Below are 15,916 nucleotides of genomic sequence, written 5' to 3'. Positions count from 1 at the left end.
CCACCTGCCACCGCCTCCACCACCCACCCCCAAACCACCTCAGACCCCAGAGAGCACAGAGAGACAACGACGCAGCGACCGACGCCAGCTCACCCCAACCCAACCCAACCCAACTCAACCCAACCCAACCCAACCCAACCCAATCCAACCCAACCCAACCCAACCCAACCCAACCCAACCCAACTCAACCCAACTCAACCCAACCCAACTCAACCCAACCCAACCCAACCCAATCCAACCAAACCCAACTCAACCCAACCCAACCCCACCCCGCGGGGCTGGGGGCGATCGCGAGCCTTTCGGGGTTCACTCACCGTCTCTGTAGGGCTGCAGGGGCTCCTCTCCCCAGGCCGAGGGGAAGGGGGACAGCGGGGCCATGGGGGTGACGCTCTTGCGGGGGGCGAAGGCGCCGAGCGCGTCCCTGTCCCGGCCCGGCGACGAGGGCTCGGCCCCCAGCGCCGCCTGCAGCAGCGGGTGCTCCGAGGAGTTGGCCAACAGCTCCTTGAGGATGTTGATGGGCGAGATGGTGAGCTCCCAGTTGGTGATGCCGAAGTCCCGCAGGTGGGCCCTGGCGTGGCTGGAGAGCCCCGCCCGCGTGTCGAAGCCGGCGCCGCAGAACTCGCAGCGCATCAGGCTGAAGGTGCTCGGGTCGAAGTTGGCGACTGCGAGGAAGGACAGAGAGTCAGGGGTGGCACTGAACCCCCGGGTCAGGCCTCTAAGAGGGGGGACAGAGGGCGTCGGTCACCCCCCCGGCCACCAAACGCCCACGGCTCAGCCCAGCACCGCACCATACGTACCCGGTCCTGGGCGGGAGGAGAACACCCCCGAGAGCAACCCCAGAGAACAGAAACAGGCTGAATTGAATACATACTACCTTTTTTCTTCTTCTTTTGGAAGGAAAACTTTTGCTCAATGGCCTTCACTTCCTCGGCCGAGATGAAGTGCCGGACGTTGTAGCTCACGCCCACCCTGTTGAGGTGGCCCCGCACGTGGTTGGCCAGCCCGATGCCGTTGTGGAAGCGGTCGGGGCAGTAGGGACACTTCCTCTCCTCGTTCTTCAACATGCCGGCGTCGGAGTCCAGCAGGTCGTCGAGCTCCAGGGGACCCTCCAGGGGAGCGTCCAAGAGCAGCACGTCCAAGGGAAGGGGCTCCTCCATCACGAAATCCCGGGGCGGGAGCATCGCCTTCCTCTTGAACGCCTTCCCCCGCGGCCGCTTGGCCGCCTTGGGGTGCAGGTTCACCTCCTCCAGCAGGACCAGGGGGACCATCATCCTCAGCTGCTGCTGCTGCTCCTCCGACGCCACCGACGAGTCCGTGGCCCTCAGGGTGTCCCTGAACGTCCTCTTGAGGTCCAAGGCAGCCTGAGGGATGGTGACGGCTCTGGGGGCCCTGCTCTCGCCCGGATCCACCTCCGCGCCCACGGGGATCTCCTCCTCCGCGCTCCCGCCGTCGCCGCCCAACATCCACTTCTGCCGGAGCTCCTCCAGCCCCCCGGGGTGGCTCCGGAGGCCGTCGCCGTCTCCTTCAAGGTGCTGAGCCGCCGCTTTCTTCTTCAGCTGCTGCAGAGCGAACTGGGAATAAGCCCTGGCGGAGGGAAAGCCGGACAGCCCCAGGTTTTTGTGCGGGGCGGCGAACGGGGCCGCCTTCCTGGCGTGAAAGCCCGAGGCCTGGTAGTCCTTTTTGGCGGCCCCGTTGCTCTTGTCGAGCCGGGGCTGGGCCAGGGCGAACCCGTGGGGGGGGTCGTAGTGGGCCGCGCTTTCCCGGGGCGCGGGGGGGAAGAGCCGGTCGGCTTTGCCGAAATACTCGGCCTCCGGGAAGCGGCCAGGCCGGGCGGGGCTGTAGGCGTCCCTGCTGGTGCCCGGCTGGTTGGGATCATCCTCGTACGCCTCGGCCTCCCAGGAGAGGTGGGAGTGGGCGTATCTCATGTGCTCCTTGAGGATGTGCTCGTTGGGGGCCGGGAAGCCGCAGAGCACGCAGGCGCTGAGCCCTTTGGCGCTGCCGTGGGGCGGCGCCGGCGCCGGCAGGGCCGGGTGCTCGTTGGCCCTGAAGTGTTTGTAGAGGCCGCGCGCGGGGCCGTCCCGGCTCTCCCCGCCGCCCGCGCTGCCGAAGAGCCCCGAAGAGCTCTTGGCCCCTTGGTCCTTCCTCTCCTTGACGTGCATCTTGGCGTGCTGCACGAAGATCTTGGAGGAGTTGGTGCCGAAGACGCACTTGGGGCACTGCAGCCGCGCCTCCCGGCCCTCGTCCGGGAACTCGTTCAGCTTCTGGATCTCCTCGATGATCTTCTCCCGCGACTCCTGGTGGAGCCTCCTGTGCTGCTCCAGCGACGCAGGGTCCCCGAAGGCCCACCCGCACTCGCTGCAGCACAGCTGGCGCTGCCCCCCCAGGGCGTCCCCGTCTTGGTCCCTGCCCGGCCCGCGGTTGTGCTGGAGCATGTGATCCATCAGGTGCTCCTTCTTCTTGAAGTAGATGCTGCACTCGATGCAGGTGTAGACCGAGGGATCCTCCTCCTGGCCCAGCTCCTCCTTGCCCTGCTCCTCCAGCAGGACGCTGCACACGTAGGGCCTCATCTCCACGTCGTAGGAGCTGCAGGGAGCGGGGTCCAGGGACATCAGCGGCACCCGCTCCACCGAGTCCTCGGCGTTCACCGTCCACGACTGTTTGCCCACGGCCAGCTCGGCGCCGAGCTGGAGACTCGGCTTCTGCAGCATCCACTCGGCCGTCGAGAGCGGGGCCACCTCGGCCACGTCCGAGTCCACCACCAGCCCCTTCCTGTGGGACGAGGAGCCCTCCAGGGTTTTGGATTTGCCCAGGACGGGGTTGAGCGTTTTCCTGAACACCGGCGGGGGCAGCGGAGGAGGCACTTCGCGCACGGCCTGGCCCCGGAAGGGCAGGTTGGCTGCTACATCTGTCGGCTTGGTTACGTCTTTGTAGGGAGGGCTCGGGCTCCTGTTGGGCCTGGGAATCCAGTCGACCCTCTGGACTCCCCTCCTGCCTTTCTCCAGGTGCTCCCTGCCGAGCCCTTCGAGCTGCTTTGGTTCGGTTCTGAGATATTTCTCCTCGGCGGCGCGAGGACCCGGCGTCGTCTCCGCCGCCCGCCCGCCCTCCGGCCCCTCCGAGTCGCTCTCCAGCTGCTCGGGATCCGCCCCCCGGGGCTCCCCGGCAAACGCCGCCTCCTTGGAGTCCTTGGGGCCGGAGAGTCTCTCTAAAGTGCTTTCCTGCCTCCCGTCGCCGTCCCAGGACAGGTCGCCGGACACCGTCATGTTCCGCAGCTCCAGAGCGCTCCGGGCGTCCGTCCTGTACAGGCCCTGCTGGAACTCCAAAAGCTCCTCGTTGGCGGGGCTGGAAGGAAGTTTGGAGAGTTAACCGGGGGACGGGGGGGGGGTCACACCGACGTTCCCGGCGCCCCGGGAGCAGAGGGAGCCTCGTGGTGTCCCGGCGTGACACGGGGTTTGTGGCAACTCCCAAAGATTAAAGAGCTGGGATGGAAACGGGGCCACCCCTTCCCACCCTGCCACGGCCACGTGGAGCCGGAAGAGTTCCCGCCTCTTACTCCAGGCCTGCTCCAAGATGTTCTCCTGGTACTCCCCGCTGGGTGTGATGGGAGCACTGGGTTCCCGTCACCACGTCATCACCACCGTGGGCCAGAGGCGTCTTTTCCCTGTGCTCCACCCCCTCCCTCCCAACTTCCCTTTCCCCTCCCAGCTCCTCGGGATGCCGGGACCCCTTTCACCCAGCTCTGGGTGACTCGTGTCACCATCAGGCCAAGGAGCTCTTCCAAGTGCATGAAAATAAACATGGAGCACACCAGAGGCCTCCTGGACCAAAGGGTGGTTTGTCTCCATGACTGAATTGGCCATTCCCGGGCGATCCCTCTCCACAGGAACGGGAAGTCTCCCTTTCCTGTACAGAGAACCCAAGGGATCGAGGTGGTCGCTCCTCATCCACTTCCAAACCCTTCCCGAAGCTGGGAACACCCCCTGGAGCAGCAGGAGAAGGTGAGAATCCATGGAGTGAGCCCTGCAGTGGGACTGGGGGGCCTGATGCCACCGGGATGGGGGGATCCACCCCCACGGCACCGGAACGTGCCGGGGGTTGGAGGGGCTGAGCACATCCACGGGCAGGCCCAGCCTGGTGCTCTTGGAAGTCCTAAATTCGGGTGGGAGGCTTTTTCAGGGAAGAAAAAACCTCGGGAGGGTCCAACTGAGGCACTGGATGTTCTCCAAGATGCCTCGAGGACCAACAGCTATGAGACGGGATCTCAGGAGCCTCCAGCCCTTCTGTTGGAAGCTCGGGGGGGGAAGCAGAGCCTTGGGTGGCCCCAAATCCCCAAATCCAGGTTCCTCAACTGGGCTCCAGGAGATCCAGGAGCCCCGACCTGCAGGTTCCCGGGGGTTGGGGGATGACTCTGGGGCCGAGCAGAGTCGGGGCAAACCCTGCGGGGAGACTCCTCCACATCCCAATCCCTGTCCCGGCTTCTGGGCTGGAACCGGATCATCTTTGAGGCCCTTCCCAACCCAAACCACCCCACGACTCCGTGGCTCTGCTCCGTGCCCAGGTTCTCCTCCCACACGGCTCCCACGGCACGAGAGCGGGACGGGAACCTCCTCCCGGCTCCTGCCCCCGGATAAACCATCCGGGGGGAAGGAACCCGCGGGATCCTGGAGCCGGACACCCGGAGGAGCCTGGAGAGCTGAGGCCTTGTGTGAGGAGCTGCCCCAGGGTCAGCAAAACACCTTCTCCTGGGTCAGGTTGTGCTGCTGGGAGAACAAAGCGCCTTTGTCAGGGATGGCAGGAATGCCGGCTCCGTATGGATCTCACACAGGCTCCGTACGGATCTCACACTGGCTCCGTATGGATCTCACGCCGGCTCCCTACAGATCTCACACCGGCTCCCTACGGATCTCACACCAGCTCCCTATGGATCTCACACCGGCTCCCTACGGATCTCACACCGGCTCCCTACGGATCTCACACCGGCTCCGTACGGATCTCACACCGGCTCCCTACGGATCTCACACCGGCTCCATATGGATCTCACGCCGGCTCCCTATGGATCTCACGCCGGCTCCGTACGGATCTCCCACTGCCTCCCTCCCTCCTCTTTGAACCCGTTTATTTCCGGTTTATTCCCGGAAAAAGCCGAGTTCAGGGGCAAACCGCCCCTCCCGCCCCACGGTGGGACCTGCCGGCTCCAAACCTGTCCCTGTTTTCCCTCGGGATGAGGGAGGGCGGCCGGGGGGCGGAGGGGCCGCCGTCCGTGGGGTGTTATCAGGGAAATGTGATTCCCACTCGTCCTGCAAACCTCGGGAACGTCATTAAAAATAACTCGGGAAGGGAAGCGCCGGCCCGGGAAGGATCAGGGAACAGAAGGACTAAAAGAAGCCCATTAAAACGCGCCGGGAATCGGCTCAGCCGGAGCGATCCCGGGCCCGGCACGATCCCGGTGCCACGGGGAGGGACAAGGATCCTGTCCCTGCACAGGACTCGGGCTGGAATCCCAAATCCTGCCTTTTCCAGGGTGCTGGGAGCCAGCGGGACACCCCTGGGCAGCTTTGGGACACCCCAAATGGAGCGTCCAGCTCCCAGGATTTCTGTTCCTGCCGGCAGGGACGGCCCCGGGAGCGCCGGGGGGAACCGGGATGGCTCCATGGGGAACTGGGGTGGCTCCATGGGGAACTGGGATGGCTCCATGGGGAACTGGGGTGGCTCCATGGGGAACTGGGATGGCTCCATGGGGAACCGTGATGGCTCCATGGGGAACTGGGATGGCTCTGAGGGAAACTGGGGTGGCTCCATGGGGAACTGGGATGGCTCTGAGGGGAACTGGGATGGCTCCATGGGGAACTGGGATGGCTCCATGGGGAACCGGGATGGCTCCATGGGGAACTGGGATGGCTCTGAGGGAAACTGGGGTGGCTCCATGGGGAACTGGGATGGCTCCATGGGGAACTGGGATGGCTCTGAGGGAAACTGGGATGGCTCCATGGGGAACTGGAATGGCTCTGAGGGAAACTGGGGTGGCTCCATGGGGAACTGGGATGGCTCCATGGGGAACTGGGATGGCTCCATGGGGAACTGGGATGGCTCTGAGGGAAACTGGGATGGCTCCATGGGGAACTGGGATGGCTCCATGGGGAACTGGGATGGCTCCATGGGGAACCGTGATGGCTCTGAGGGAAACTGGGATGGCTCCATGGGGAACTGGGATGGCTCCAAAGGGAGCCAGGATGGCTTCAAGGGGAACTGGGATGGATTCAAGGGGAACTGGGATGGATTCAAGGGGAACTGGGATGGCTCCAAGAGGAACCAGGATGGCCCCAGAGAGAGCTGGGATGTCTCCAAGGGGAACAGTGATGGCAAGAGGGAAGCCAGGATGGCTTCAAGCAGAACTGGGATGGCTCTGAGGGGAACTGGAATGCTCTGAAGGGAACTGGGACGGCTCCAAGGAGTGATTTGGGACAGGCAGAAGCAGGATGGCTCCTTGGGAAGCGGGACAAACGAGAGGAATTGGAGCAGCCACCACTGCTCGGAACGAGGACCCGCCGACGTCCTCGGAGGTGGGACAACCCCCTGGGCACAGCCGGGGAGATATTTCGGGATGCTGTGTAACTGGAGCACAGTCAGCGAGGGGCAGACGAGCTCCCGGACACTCCCCGTGCTGCCACGTCCCCGGGGAACTCACCCGAGCTCCGTCCTGTGAGCCACGGCCGGGACGGCTCCGGAGAGGGCGGGATCAGGCTCATCTGGAAGAGAGGAAAGCACCGAGGTCAGCGCGGCCCAGGTGGGGCTTTCCCGGCAGAAACCGGGATAAAGGGATTTTGGGGGGGGTTCCAAAGGCTCTCCCGGCACATCCACCCCCTCTGCTCCCGCGGCCGGGCCGGATTACGGGCGGATTTCCGAGCCACACTTAAGAGGGTTTAATCCCAGGAGCAGCTCTGGACGCGGAGCCGCTCCCGCAATAAGCAGTTTAACGGGAAGATGCGCCCGCCGCTGGATCAGCTCCCGGGGGAGAGCTGGCCCTGCTCCACGGAGAGCTCCGGAACAGAGCCCGGCTCCCGTGGGCCTGATCCATGGAGAGGGATCCAGAGCCATGGAGAGGGATCCAGAGCCATGGAGAGGGATCCGGAGCCATGGAGAGGGATCCAGAGCCATGGAGACGGATCCAGAACCATGGAGAGGGATCCAGAGCCATGGAGAGGGATCCGGAGCCATGGCTGAGCTCCCGGGGGAGAGCTGGCCCTGCTCCATGGAGAGCTCTGGTACGGAGCCGGGCTCTTGTGGGCCTGATCCATGGAGAGGGATCCAGAGCCATGGCTGAGCTCCCATGGTCCCTGATCCATGGAGAGGGATCCAGAGCCATGGAGAGCATCCAGAGCCATGGCTGAGCTCCTGGGGGAGAGCTGGCCCTGCTCCATGGAGAGCTCTGGCATGGAGCCGGGCTCTTGTGGGCCTGATCCATGGAGAGGGATCCAGAGCCATGGAGAGGGATCCAGAGCCATGGCTGAGTTCCCATGGAGAGGTATCCAGAGCCATGGCTGAGCTCCGTGGAGAGGGATCCAGCCCTCCCAAATCCCAGAGATCCAGCACTCCCACAAAGCCCCAGTGCAATCCCAGAGATCCAGTGCTCCCACAAAGCCTCGGTGTGATCCCAGAGATTCAGTGCAATCCCAGAGATCCAACACTCCCCCAAAGCCCTGGTGTGATCCCAGAGATTCAGTGCAATCCCAGAGATCCAACACTCCCCCAAAGCCCTGGTGTGATCCCAGAGATTCAGTGCAATCCCAGAGATCCAGCACTCCCACAAAGCCCTGGTGTGATCCCAGAGGTCCAACACTCCCCCAAAGCCTCCGGAGGAGGCAGCGCCCGGATCGCCGGGAAGGGCCGGTGGTGGCAGGAGCCTTCCAGGGACTCTTTTGTTCTCCGGAGCTCCAGCTCCGACTCCTATTTTTAGAAACTGCCTCCTTTGCGAGGAAAACAGGCGGTGATTTATCTCCCTCCCTGCAAATCCCGGTTTCTTGGAAACGGCGGGAGATGAGGGAGTTTAATGGCTCGGACTTAGGAGGCTCCAATTTACCCTCTATGGTAATCCAGGAGCGGCGGCTCCTCCGGCCCCGGGAGCGCGGCCACGGCCTCTCCCGGGAGCGCCCGGAGGAGCCGGGATCCTTCCTCAGCTCAAGGTCTCTCCTCCCCACAAGGTCAAACTCCCTCCTATCAGAGGCCCCGAGGCTTCTCCTCGTGGTTTTTCCTCTGCCCCAAGAGTTAAAACAACTTGGAGAGGACAAGAAGACGCTTTCAAAGCGAGCGTCACGTGAGCCCGTGGCCAAAACACAAGGAGAAAACAGAGATAAGGGGGGGGGAAAAGGGAATTTCAGAGTCCAGGAGAGGTTCCAGGGAGAGCAGGAGCTCTCCTGGACAGGGTGGAGCTGGATCTCCACGGATCTGGGGTGGTTTGTTACACAGAAGGTTTGAAAGGTCGTGGGTTGAGAAACAGCAACGTCTCCAGAGGAGCAAAGAGCCCAAACTCGTCGAGGCCACCACAGGGAGGTTGATGCCAAGTCTGAGAGGCTCAGCCAGGTGTAAAAAGTTCCCCTAAACCTTCCCCCCCCACCCCAAAACCACCAGGACACGCCTCGAGGCGCTTCTCCACGTCACCACTCGTGTCCTGCACCGAGGGTCGGGTTTATTTGGCACCAGAGTCGCTCACGTTTGAAGGTTAACAAGGAGCAAGGTCGTGGAGGTGTTGGCAGAACCAACACCCAACACTGCCCAGGATGGAACCTCTGGAGGGTCCTTCCAACCCCAGAGATTCCGTGGTTCGGGGATAAAAATCCCAAAGAAACTCAAGAGTCTAAAGCCAAGAGGTCTTTTGGGTGGTGGTTTCCACCCAGACCCCACATCAGCTCCCACAGGGAGGGGATCCCTCAACCAGAGAGTCCAACCAAGAGCCTTAAAACCCAAAAATGGAGCAAATTGGGCAGGAATTTATGACATCACTAATCTGAGCGATCCAAGGGCTTCCCAAACCCCTCAAAACCCAACAATCTCCCCCAAAACGCCTCCCCTGAGCCCACACCTTCTCCCAGGCTCCGGGTTTTTTCCAGCCTGCCCAAAGAACCTGGGAGAAGAGGCAGGAAGGGGCGTTTTCCTTCTCCTGCAGCCGAGCCAAGGGGCCCTTTGAGCCCCGGGGTTGGGCAAGGGCTGAGTTGTTGCATCATCTCCTGAACAAGGAGAGGTGTCGCAAGGCCGGAGTCGGGCTCTGGAATCACAGCCTGGATCCGGCTCCAGCTCACGCTCTGACTTTGGGTGTTAATTTGGGAGCAGAAGGAAGAATCCCCCGCTGGCCCCCGTGGCGGATACGGCGCCTGCAGAGCATAAAAAATCCGGAAAACCAGAAATTTTGGCGGCCTTTCCCGGCCCGAAAACACAAGAGGAATTGGCAGCGCCCAGGAAAACCAGCAGTTGGACCCACAGGGTGGGAAAACTCCGTGTCCCGGTGCCGCGGTGGTGCCGGAGCCGAGCTGGGTGTTCGCCGGTGCGTTACCACCCAACCCAACTCAACCCAACTCAACCCAACCCAACTCAACCCAGTCCAACCCAACTCAACCCAACTCAACCCAACCCAACTCAACCCAACTCAACTCAACCCAACTCAACCCAACCCAACTCAACCCAACCCAACTCAACCCAACTCAACCCAACCCAACTCAACCCAACCCAACTCAACCCAACTCAACCCAACCCAACGCAACCCAACAACAGAGTGGGTGACCCGCCCCTTTGGACGGCACAGATTTGGGGTCGTTGCCAGCGCCAGGGGAAATCCCACGCTGGGAATGTCCAGTCATGGAATCGCTGAGGTCAGAAAAGAAGAACCGCGGAATCCTAAAGGTTGGAAAAGACCCTTGAGATGGACTCCAACCGTTCACTGGTCACCCAACAGGGCCAAGAAATGGGGGGTTTCCAGCCCCCAGCCCCGTTGGAGCCGTTCAGCTCCCCAAATCCTGGCTGGAAATGCAGGGAAGTAGGAGCCTGATTTCCCACATCCCAGCCCACCCCCAAATCCATCCCACGGCCCCAAAGGTGGCTCTTCCAGCCCAAAGCTCCCCGAGGCCACGCTGGCAGAGCCAACCCAAGCTGGGCCCGTGTTCGTGGTGACTTTTGGTGCCCACCCGTCTCCCGACATTCCCTGTCCACCAAAAGCACCTGGATGAGCATCCCGGGTGCTCCGCACGGATCAGGCCCAGTCTGGAGCCGCCTGGGTGGGCACCCAGGCAGAATTCCAGCTCTTCCAAGGTATTCCCACCCCAGATTCTCGGGGTAGACGCTGCTCCTCCATCCCAAGGGCCCACCATCGCTCCGTGCTCACAGTGCCAACTTCCCAGGAGAAAGGATTCTCCCAGGGTCTCACGTGAGCATCCAAAGGTTCTCCTGGAGCCGGACGAGCCGATCGCTTCTCCGACCCGGTGCCAGAGTGAGCTGGACATGGGAGAGCTGGACACGGGAGAGCTGGACAGGGAGAGCTGGACAGGGAGAGCTGGACACGGGAGAGCTGGCTGAGGACAGGCTCTGCCACGGGAAGCCTCGGAGACACCAATTCCATCTTTCCTCCCCAAAACAGGCGCGCCGGGGGTCAGTTTTCCCACGCTGGGGGTCGGTTTTCCAGCGCTCCAGGCCCTGCTCCCGCGGGAGCTCCGGGACGTTTGCGGACAGACCCGAGGGACGTTCCTGACCCTCCTCCTCCTGGCTCAGGGCCGTGTTCCAGGACGCTCCCCAACCTGTGGGCAGGTGACCTTGAGGGGCCAGGAGCTCTCCCAGGCCTGGATTCCCGGCAGCACGGAGCATTTCCCGCTCGGGATCCGCCGGCCGCTGCCGGAGCCGGAGCCGGGGCCGTTGTGTCGCGCCCGGATTCCGGGATCAGCACAGGTCCCTTCGCCCCTCCCCAGGCACGAGGTGCTGGAAGTTGGTGTGTTCAAGGGCTGGGAATGGCTGGGCTTGTGCAATCAGCTTCCAGGGGCTGCTGCTCCCGCTGCCGGACTTTGCTCCGGCAGGAAAAGCCACAGCAAAGGGCCCCGGGGACGTCGGAGCAGGGAGTGGATAAACACCTCCCGGGAGGTGAATTCCCAGGCTCTCCAGCTCATCCCAGCAGGATGAAAAGCCACCCTTGGCAGCTACTGCTGCTTCAGCCCAGCCTGGGAGGAGCTGGATGGGTCAGGACTTTACAGAAGCTGGATTTGGGAGCTCGGAGGGCTGTGGCACCCCTGGGAGGGGGTGAAGAAGGCTCAGCTGATGAAGGAACAACATCCAGCCCCAGAGTGTAGGGGAAGGACATCCTGAGGGACGTGGCTCGGTGCTCCCCAGCCGAAGGATTCCATGGTTTTATTGGCACAGATCCCATCAGATCAGTCACCCACGGACTCGCCGAGGAATCCCGGCACGGGCAGAACCAGCCCTGCCTGGGCCCTCCGGCTCCTGGAGCTGCTCTGGAATGCTGGAGGTGACCCAAAGAGAGCAGGGACCAGCTCCAAACCCACAGGACCTGAGGGTTGCATCCATCCCACTTCCATGTCCAGCTCAGAAATAAGGGATCACCCAAGAGCTCCTCGAGTCTGGGTCTAAAACAAGGAATCACCCAAGAGATCCTTGTTTCTGGGTCTAAAACAAGGAATCACCCAAGAGATCCTTGTTTCTGGGTCTAAAGAAATCACCCAAGAGATCCTTGGTTTTGCTTCTAAAATATGGAATTACCCAAGAGCTCCCCATGTCCAACTCTGAAATAAGGAATCACCCAAAAACTCCTCATGTCTGGCTCTGAAATAAGGAATCACCCAAGAGCTCCTCAGGTCTGGCTCCAAGATAAAGAATCACCCAAGAGCTCCTCAGGTCTGGCTCCAAGATAAAGAGTCACCCAAGAGCTCCCTGTGTCCAGCCCTGAAATAAAGAATCACCCAAGAGCTCCCTGTGTCCAGCCCTGAAATAAAGAATCACCCAAGAGCTCCCTGTGTCCAGCCCTGAAATAAAGAATCACCCAAGAGCTCCCCGTGTCCGACTCTGAAATAAGGAATCATCCCAAAGCTCCCGGTGTTTGGTTCTGAAACACAGAATTGCCCCAGAGCTCCTGGAAATGAGGGATCACCCCCCACTGCCGGGGAGGGTTCTCAAAACAGCGCCCGAGTTCCAAGTTTTCACACCAAGAGGCCTCCTGGGGACAGTCAGGAAGCTCCTGACACCGAAGAGGGAAAAAAGCCCAGCCCTGAAGTGGCTCCTGCGGGGCCTCTCCCGCTCCAGCCGCCTCTGGAAGAGGAGCCGTAGGAAAGATGACACATCCCGAGGTGCTGGCGCCGCTCCCCGGGATGTTTCTGGCCGGCCAGAGCTCGCCACCGTTCCACAGAAACATCTGGATGGAGGAATCCACCGAGGATTAACCGGGGCCGGGGAAGAGCTGGGTCAGAACCGAGACGGAGCCGAACCTCAGCGGGGACCCACGGGAGGGACAGACCCACGGGAGGGACAGACCCACGGCAGGGACAGACCCACGGGAGGGACAGACCCACGGCAGGGACAGACCCACGGGAGGGACAGACCCACGGGAGGGACAGACCCACGGCAGGGACAGACCCATGGGAGAGGGGGGTGACAGGGACCCACAGGAGGGACAGACCCATGGGAGAGGGGGGTGACAGGGACCCATGGGAGGGATTGACCCATGGGAGGGACAGACCCACGGGAGGGACTGACCCATGGGAGAGGGGGGTGACAGGGACCCACGGGAGGGACAGACCCACGGGAGGGACTGACCCATGGGAGGGACAGACCCATGGGAGAGGGGGGTGACAGGGACCCACAGGAGGGACAGACCCATGGGAGGGACAGACCCACGGGAGGGACTGACCCATGGGAGGGACTGACCCATGGGAGAGGGGGGTGACAGGGACCCATGGGAGGGACTGACCCATGGGAGGGACTGACCCACGGGAGGGACAGACCCACGGGAGGGACAGAGCTGGAACAGCTCCATGGGAGACAGGGATGACAGGGACCCATGGCAGGGACAGACCCATCCCACGAGAGCTGGAACAGCTCCATGGGAGGCAGGGATGACAGGGACCCACAGGAGGGACAGTGGCTTCAGGGATCAGTCCCACCTGGAGCTGGAACAGCTCCATGGCAGAGAGGAGCCCCGTGGGGTGACTCCCTGCCCACCAAAGCCCCTCCAAGCCTCCCTGTCCCGCTGCTGAGCTCCAGTGGAGGAGGACACCAATGACCCCGGGGGTGAGGTGCCTCATCCCACCGCTCGCCAGGGGCTGGAGAGGAGACACAAACACCCGGACAGAAGCCACCCCACAGCTCTGGACGCTTCCCTTTGGCTCTCCCGGGTCACGCCGACCCCTCCAGCCCCCGCAGGGCCCCCAGGAGAGGATGTTCAACCTGGATCTCCCGAACCCCGAGCACATTTATTCCCGGGAACGGCCGAGCCGTTGCTTTTCCAAGAAAAGAGGCCCAACCTGCGGGTCTGCGGCCGGAGAGCGGAGCCAGGAGAGGCCGGGAGGGCTGCTGGAGGAAGGGTCACACCCCTCCCACGGCCAACGGAGCTGGAAGATGTTCCTGCCACGGCCCAGGGGGGTCCCCGTCGTGGTTTGGGGCCACCACAACCCAGCCGGGGGGGGTTGGGAGGGTTTGGAGACCACGCGGGACTGAGCTGCTCCTGGACGAGGAGGAGGAGGAGGAGGAGGAGGAGGAGGAGGAGGAGGAGGAGGAGGAGGAGGAGATCAGGAAGGTCACTGGGAAAACACATCCGAGGAGGGGAGGAATCCCCGGAGCCAGAGCCGTCGGGGGGGTCGTGGGAAGAGTCTCCAGGAGGGCGCAGGAGATGCCCCAAACCCGCTCCTGACCCCAAAGGGTGCCTCGCAAAGGTCCTGGAGGGGGAAAAGCCGGGCAGCAGCACCACCCCCGAGGGAAAAGAACGGGGGGGTTGGTGCCAAAAAAAGCGCCGGGGAAATCCCAGGAATGCGGGATGGGAAGCTGGTTGTCCCGCTGAGCGACGGCTGCCCCGGGGGAGCCGGGAGTCACCAACGAGGGAAAGGAAAAAAAAACCATCAAAAAGCCCCAAACGCTAAAAAATAAAAGGGAAAAAACACCGATCCGGCTGCGGTTTGCAACCTGCAGCTCCCGGGACAGGCAGGAATTCCTACGCAGGGTCCTGCTCCCCCCCCCGGAAAACCCGCCGGGAAACCTCCGGCGGGTCCGAGGAGGCGGGAAAAGCCCCTGTTTGTCCCCAAAATGAGGGGTCGAGGGGATGACCCGAAGCTGGAGCAGGTGGGAGGAGAAGGGTTTCCAGGGGGAAAGAGGCCGGCGTGGCGTGTTTGGCTTGGCACCGTCCCGAGGAACCCGACACTTCCCAGCTCCGCTCGCATTCCCGGCCTCCCGAGCTACCGGAGAGCACCCGGATCCGCTCGGGTTTTCCCAGCTCCATTCCCAGCATCCCGAGTACCCGGAGAGCACCTGGCTCTGCTCGGGTATTCCCAGCTTCATTCCTGGCCTCCCAAGCACCCGGCTCCGCTCGGGTATTCCCAGCTCCATTCCCGGCCTCCCGAGCACCCAGAGAGCACCCGGATCCTCTCGGGCTTTCCCAGCTCCATTCCCTATCTCCCGAGCACCTGGAGAGCACCCGGTTCTGCTCAGGCTTTCCCAGTTCCATTCCCGGCCTCCCAAGCACCCGGCTCTGCTCGGGTATTCCCAGCTCCATTCCCAGCATTCTGAGTACCCGGAGAGCACCCGGCTCCACTCGGGTATTCCCAGCTCCATTCCCGGCCTCCCGAGCTCCCGGCTCTGCTCGGGTATTCCCAGCTCCATTCCCGGCCTTCTGAGCTCCCGGAGAGCACCCAGATCCTCTTGGGTATTCCCAGCTCCATTCCCAGCATCCCGAGCACCCGGAGAGCAGCTGGCTCCGTACAAGTATTCCCAGCTCCATTCCCGGCCTCCCAAGCACCCGGCTCCGCTCGGGTATTCCCAGCTCCATTCCCGGCCTCCCGAGCACCCAGAGAGCACCCGGATCCTCTCGGGCATTCCCAGCTCCATTCTCGGCCTCCCAAGCACCCGGATCCTCTCGGGCATTCCCAGCTCCATTCCCGGCCTCACGAGCACCCAGAGAGCACCTGCCTCTGCTCGGGCTTTCCCAGCTCCATTCCCGACCTCCCGAGCACCCGGAGAGCTCCCAGCTCTGCTCGGGCTTTCCCAGCTCCATTCCCGACCTCCCGAGCTCCCGGCTCCGCTCGGGTTTTCCCAGTTCCATTCTCGACTCCCTCAAAAAAGACCTCCAGCCACTCCAAAAAGACCTCAACCCCCCCAAAAACAGACCTCAACCCCCTAAAAAAAGACCTCCAACCCCTCAAAAAAGACCTTTAACCCCCCCAAAAAAGACCTCCAACCTCTCCAAAAATACCTTCAGCCCACCCAAAAGACCTCAACACCCTCAAAAAAAGACCTCAAACAACCCAAAAGACCTTCAGCCCACCCAAAAGACCTCCAACCCTCCCAAAAATACCTCAGCCCCCTCAAAAAAGACCTTAACCCCCTCAAAAAAGACCTTTAACCCCCCCAAAAAAGACCTTTAACCCCCCCAAAAAAGACCTTTAACCCCCCCAAAAAAGACCTCCAACCTCTCCAAAAAAGACCTTCAGCCCTCCCAGAAAAGACCTCAAACCCCCCAAAAAAGACCTTCAGCCCACCCAAAAGACCTCAAACCCCCCAAAAAGACCTCAACCCCCCCAAAAAAGACCTTCAGCCCACCCCAAAGACCTCCAACCCCCCCAAAAGACCTCCAACCCTCCCCACACATCTTTTCCCGAGCCCTCCTTCACCGTCCCCGCTCCGTCCGGCACCAACTCCTCTCCCAGAGCTTTTCCAGGGAGCTGACGGA

The 15,916-nt window shown here is 62.3% G+C and overlaps 1 protein-coding gene across 1 annotated transcript; it reads right to left on the bottom strand.

The window, feature by feature from the left end:
* Positions 1–289: 289 nt before the first annotated feature.
* LOC113992637 (protein Wiz-like) lies at positions 290–6,882 on the bottom strand (the record flags this gene model as incomplete). The annotated part of the gene is made up of 3 exons (XM_039380523.1): positions 290–662; positions 872–3,339; positions 6,683–6,882. Coding segments are annotated over 3 exons (3,024 nt in total), but the record flags the coding sequence as incomplete, so codon positions are not given.
* Positions 6,883–15,916: the final 9,034 nt, after the last annotated feature.

The sequence above is a fragment of the Pipra filicauda genome, unplaced genomic scaffold (genome assembly GCF_003945595.2).
Source record: "Pipra filicauda isolate LSUMZ 115617 unplaced genomic scaffold, ASM394559v2 scaffold1081_size41530_pilon, whole genome shotgun sequence".
Lineage (NCBI taxonomy): Eukaryota > Metazoa > Chordata > Aves > Passeriformes > Pipridae > Pipra > Pipra filicauda.
Note: the sequence above shows the minus strand (reverse complement) of the source record. Positions and strands in the feature narration are given on the sequence as shown.